The following is a 6,000-nucleotide window of genomic DNA, read 5'->3' on the forward strand; positions in this document are numbered from 1 at the left end:
CAATCTGCGCCACAACGTTGACCTGCTTTTAGTTGGTCTAAAATCAAGTGTACCTTTGGTCACGAAATTGCCAGTTGTGCCGGGGGTGTGCAATAGAATAAGCCGCAAAGGCCAGTGAGGTGCAACACGGTTTGCTAAATTCCCAAACATGGTAACATAGACTTGCACCGGCATGCTCGTTTTACACTGAACACATGGGCGCCTGTCCAGGAAAATAGTTTTGTTTGCCACAAGCATGGTTTGTTACCACAGGGTTCTGCATGGTTGCAATTGCACTTTTTATTCTATTTCTATCAATTGATGCCAGATTATCTGAAATGATTTGACTACTGTTATTTATATTACACAGCTCTGTGAAACTGAGGGATAAAAATCCGGTTCTTTTACTTCAAATGACCTGAAGTGATGTGTGACAAAGACTCATTTGCACATCAAAGTGGATTTAGTCTGTCAAATTTCTAGGCCAAATTTGAATCCATGTTGATCTTTCCCAGATGTGTGTTGCAATTTACATGATCAGACTTGAAAATGTCACAAGATGATGACTCACTTTCAAAATAAGATTTAACATTTAAGTGCACAGAATTTTTTTTTTTTTTGAGGAACCATTCAAAGAAAACATTCAAGAACAACATAATTGGCTGAAGTCTGAAGACTACAATTACAATTATTTCTTAGTTTCAATACTATTTGGTGACTTTGCTGTTATGTTGCTATGTTTGCACATATCATTAGCAACCTATTTGAATCAAGTGCCCATATTGTTTACAGCGTCTAGTGGGCACACAATACATTGTATTTTATTGATTGAAACGTTAAATAAGCTATATGATAGATGTTAATTATCTGCTATTCTGTGCTTTATATTTCAACATACTGTACTCCAATTAATTATTGTATATGAACATCCCCTTGTAACAGCAACAAAGCAAGCATGGAACAGACTTTAGTGAATGTTATCTTAATATACACAAGAAACTCTGAAAGTCAGATGAACTCAAGTGGCCTTTATTCCAGACTTAGTGGAGAACAACATGGTTGTCCCAGTGAGACTCTTTTAATTTTCCATTCATAGTCAAGCGGAAGTGATGAAAATGTGTCTGCTGTCGAGTTAACACTCTCAGACAGATAAGCCAGAAATTGCATGAAAGTGATATATGGTATGTGGCTGCTTCATACACGCTGTGTTGTAAGACAGTAGAAAAGAGGACCATGTCATATATTTCTTTCTTGAAAATACTATGTAAGACATCTGCACCTCCTCTTGTGTCTAACATGTTAGCATGCACTGATTAGTTGCATTGCAGGGATTCCGATTCTCTGTCATGCAACTACAAGTTTGCACTTGTCTAGCATCTAAAAGACAGCCACGAGCACAAGAAAGGACTGATTCATTTGGACGCTCTGCTTTTCGTTGGTCCTCTGATAATGGCTCTGCCTCTGCTTGGATTTTGATGGAACCTCTGACTCTCTGAATGTGTGTGCTGCTCAAACCGAAGAAGTATAGAAGTATAGAGAACAGTAAATGCATTGGTATGTGGAAGCTAAGGAAGGTTTTTCCAAGTAGTGGCCTGATGACAGACAGGAAGAGACAAAATGGGCCCAGTAGGACTGTTATAAACGGCGAGAGACGGTTCTCGATGTCATCATGGTGCTGCTGCTGCTGCTGCCGATGCCGCCGCCGCCGCTGCTGCCGCCTCCACCCATGCTCATGCGGGTCATGCCTCCGTAGCCTCCAGTCATGCCGCCTCCACCTATTCCCATACCCATGCTTCCACCAATACCCATACCCATACCCATGCTTCCACCCATTCCGCCTCCTGCACCACCACCTGGCAATGGGACAAATGAAACATAAATAATGTAAATGAGGCTTCAGTATGATTCTTGAAAATGAAAGAATTGAATGTCAATATTTACCAGCGCCTCCACCGGATGACTGTATGTGAATGGTGGTGTCTGCATTGCACAGCCTGCAAAGAAATTCAAAAATGAACTACACCAATAATGAATCACAAACAATTTCAGAGTTGAAAGTTGCCAAGCCAAGTACCTTTGCTCCTCGCCCTCCAGCAGTTTCCTATAGGTGGCGATCTCAATGTCAAGAGTCAGTTTGACGTTCATGAGTTCCTGGTACTCGCGGACCTGGCGGGCCATGTCCTGCTTGGCTCTTTGCAGGGCATCCTCCAATTCCTTGATTTGGACCTTGGCGTCCTTTACAGCCAGCTCACCGCGCTCCTCGGCCTCAGCTATCTGAGTCTCCAGGTTGGCACGCTGCATGTAGAAAGGAGGTCACCATGTGTTCAAGAAGAAGGTTTAAAAACATAGACAATGACCTACGTTTTGTGCAGAACTAACTTCAATTAAACGACCTACCTGTCCCTTGACTGCGTCGATCTCATTCTGGAGACGGCTAATCATGCGGTTGAGTTCAGCGATCTCGTTCTTGGTGGTGCGAAGGTCATCTCCATACTGGCCAGCAGAGCTCTCCATGTCCTTATACTGGAAGGGCAAGAGTGGAAACATCACAGCTATTGATGTTGTGTTTTTGAACAGATGGTTATTTGAATGTTTTTACCAGCACGAATCATAAACAGATGACTGTAGCATGGTCTAAAAGAACAATTATGGATACAGGATTTGCTGCATGTTTTTGGTAGTTGCTAACTACGTTGTATAATGTTCCTTACTGACACTTACAGGACTGGGGTGGAACATTATCAACCAAAACTTTACCTTTACAGTTTATAATGACATTTTTTTCTACGTGTGACCAGAACAAGTTGGCATACGGTATCTATCTATGCTTCCAATTCCAAGTTATAAACATTATGAGGAGTCTACCATCACCAAGCATTATTGCTTGGCCTTGGCAGAGGTCTACATTTGACATTGCATTTGCCACCTACCTTCTGCTGATACCACTCCTCTGTGCCTTGACGGCTTTGGTTGGCGATGTCCTCATATTGAGCCTTCACTTCTGCTATGATGGCCTCCATGTCCAGCTCGCGACTGTTGTCCATCTCCACAATAACTGAAGTATCCTTGATCTGGCTCTGGAGCTCACGCAGCTCCTAATATTTTGTATAGAAAACATATTTGGCATTGATGATTGTGAAGTTTGGTTGTTATTAAGCTACAGGTTCACAGGACAGATTCTAATCCTGGAAAGGATTAGAATTCGGAAAATGCGTGCTTATTTGCTGGGTTCATTAAGAGAACTGAAGTGAGTTTTTTGTTTTACGTACTGCGTCGTAGACAGCTCTGAGGAAGTCAATCTCATCCTGAAGAATATCGACCCGTGCCTCAAGATCAAGCTTATTCATGTAGGCACTGTCAACATCCTGTATCAAGAAGAGGCGGTGATAGAGACAAAGAAATAGTGAATTTAAATTTCTTCACATATAAGCTTTCCATTTGCTGTTTTATTTTTAAGATTCCTCCACCTTTTTAAGGAGAACAAATTCATTCTCCACTGCAGCACGCTTGTTGATTTCATCCTCATATCTGAAACAATGGAAGCATGGACACGATAAGTAAAAATAGACTGCGGCTATCAAATCCTGTTAAGAAGACGTAAATAAATGGGACACACTTGTTCTTGAAGTCCTCCACCAGGCCCTGCATGTTCTTCAGTTCTGACTCCAATTTAAGTTTCTCGTTACCAAGTCCATCCAGCTGTCTGCGCAGGTTGGAAATATAGGCCTCAAACATGGCATCGATATTGGAGCGGGTAGAGGTCTGCTCCTGCAGAAGGTTCCATTTGGTTTCTAGCATTTTGTTCTGCTGCTCCAGGAAGCGCACCTACAAGGAAGGTTCAAATCCACACTTAGTAGAGTTAGGGATGGAATTTCTTTATGGCATGCAAATAGTGTTATACAGATAATTCCTTGTGTGGTGTCTGTGGTGACTCCTGGCATTGCCGCGCATCACCACCACCACTCCAAATAGGGCCATTTATGTACTTATATTGTCGTTGCTGGAATTTGAAAGTCCCCTTGGGGCACCCTCACGCACCATCCAATTTGAACTAAAATGCTGTGAAAATGTAATGACATCATTTCAGAGCATGCGGTGTTCTGACAAACATGATTGAACTTATGCTGCCTGAACATGAATTGAAAGCTGAAGTGCCCAGAGGAGGGTGAGGCCTATCCCTCCATTTTAACTTCCACACCTCATTAAGCCCCTCCCTCAAGACGTGCATTTCAGCTTTTTGGCCCGTAGGGAGCACCCTTTCAACGAGTGCCTGTCCTCGAGAATTTCTGAAAAATCTTAAGCACTGTGGTGTCACTGATCAATTTCCTCTGACTAGTGATCATTCTGGGGGATTTTCTGCCATTTGCCCTAAAACAGATGGATTAGGCTTCAGCCACACTGACCCCTGAAATGATACTCTAGTCATTTATTGCAGATGGGTGCATTATTATCTACAGTCCAACAAGGTAAACACGCATTATCGTGCACTCTCACTTTTACATGAATTCTATTGGTTATAGGTCAGTGCTGCTGCACTCTCCAGTCCAATCATTTATAACCTGATCTCCCTTGAGGTCAGAAGCATCAGACACTAGATACGACCACTCTCGTGTTTCTACCTCTCACTGTAGAGACAAATGGCAGAGGGCCAGCTACGGTCATAGATACGTTAAATGGGAAGTGGCTTCCTATGTAATATGTACATTGAAGAAAGCAGTTTGGAATTATAGTACAGTATGTAGTCTATAATCTATATTTAGACATCATATGCAGCATCCACATTTCGATCGTTGTTTAAAGAGGCACCACTTCAGATTAACAGAAAATAAATGTCCAGTTTTGCATAAACACACCAATTCATGTTTTGAGTTTTTTTTTTCTACAGATGAACCTCAAAAATCAAAGGGCCACATACCTTTTCAATGAAGGTGGCAAAGCGGTTGTTCAGACCCTTGATCTGCTCTTTCTCTTGTGCACGGACCACCTGGATGGTGGGATCAATCTTAATGTCCACTGGGGCCAGCAGGCTCTGGTTGACTTGGACGCTTGTAATAGGTGGGGGCATCATACCTCCACCCATCATACCGCCACCCATCATACTACCAGAACCGAAACCCATACCAAGCCCATAACCTGCACCACTACCACCATAACCTGCACCACTACCACCATACCCTGCACCACTTCCAAAACCAATGGCATAACCTCCAGCACCACCACCACCACCACCACCACGCATGCTTGACCTAAGCATAGTGACACTTGAGGATGACATTGGAACTGATCGAAAACTAATTGCAGATTTTGAGCTGTATCCCCCTTTGCTACCGCCATACATGCCAAGATCACCTCCATAGCCACCGCCACCACTTACGGCACTCGTCCGCACAATTCTAGAGCTACGCATGGACGACATTTTGAAGAAAAGGAGTTACAGACAAAAGGAGGAGCAGAGGGAAAGAGTGGTTTGGCAGAGCAGAGGATTCCACTAAGAGGAGAGTCAAGTCCCTCTAAGTACCTGCTCTCAGTACCTGATGGGTTTTTATGCGCCTCTGACAGCGAGGGAGGTACCGACTGAGCTCCACCTCCTCTGCACCTCCCAACTGTGCTCCAATCACAAGGAACATGGAGGGTTCACCTGCAGGAATTGGGGCTTTCAAACAAGCAACGTTGCCACCCTTGTAAAATGAGCTGGCCTGACACACCTAGATGGATGAAGTATGTTTAAAAAAAAAAAAAAAAAAAGGTGTCAAAATTGTTGCTGTTGTGACTTTAATTTGTCCCATCAGAGGTCAAAACAGCAAGTTGCTTGCTTCCTTTTATTCATTTTTATTTATTTATTTTTCATTTTATTTTATCGTGGAATGCCCTGCCTGATGCTACCCACCCATTTTGTATCAGGGCTTGGGACTGGCAATGGCTATGTATTTGAGCAATGGCTGAGAGCCGATCCCGTCTGTACAAAAGGCAGCAGCATGTACCAGTACACACCCAATACAAATATATTATTACCAAAACATA

The 6,000-nt window shown here is 43.0% G+C and overlaps 1 protein-coding gene across 1 annotated transcript; it reads right to left on the reverse strand.

Moving 5' to 3' along the window:
- Window positions 1-992: 992 nt before the first annotated feature.
- Window positions 993-5,479, reverse strand: LOC144014636 (keratin, type II cytoskeletal 8-like). Its single transcript, XM_077514766.1, has 9 exons — window positions 4,895-5,479; window positions 3,596-3,804; window positions 3,447-3,507; window positions 3,249-3,344; window positions 2,910-3,074; window positions 2,377-2,502; window positions 2,054-2,274; window positions 1,921-1,973; window positions 993-1,832 (listed from the first exon to the last, which is right to left on the reverse strand). Exons 1-9 carry the CDS (start codon window positions 5,393-5,395, stop codon window positions 1,615-1,617), a joined length of 1,650 nt encoding a protein of 549 aa, XP_077370892.1. The 5' UTR covers window positions 5,396-5,479; the 3' UTR covers window positions 993-1,614.
- Between the last annotated feature and the right edge of the window lie 521 nt (window positions 5,480-6,000).

The sequence above is a fragment of the Festucalex cinctus genome, chromosome 2 (assembly GCF_051991245.1).
Source record: "Festucalex cinctus isolate MCC-2025b chromosome 2, RoL_Fcin_1.0, whole genome shotgun sequence".
NCBI classification, from domain to species: Eukaryota; Metazoa; Chordata; class Actinopteri; order Syngnathiformes; family Syngnathidae; genus Festucalex; species Festucalex cinctus.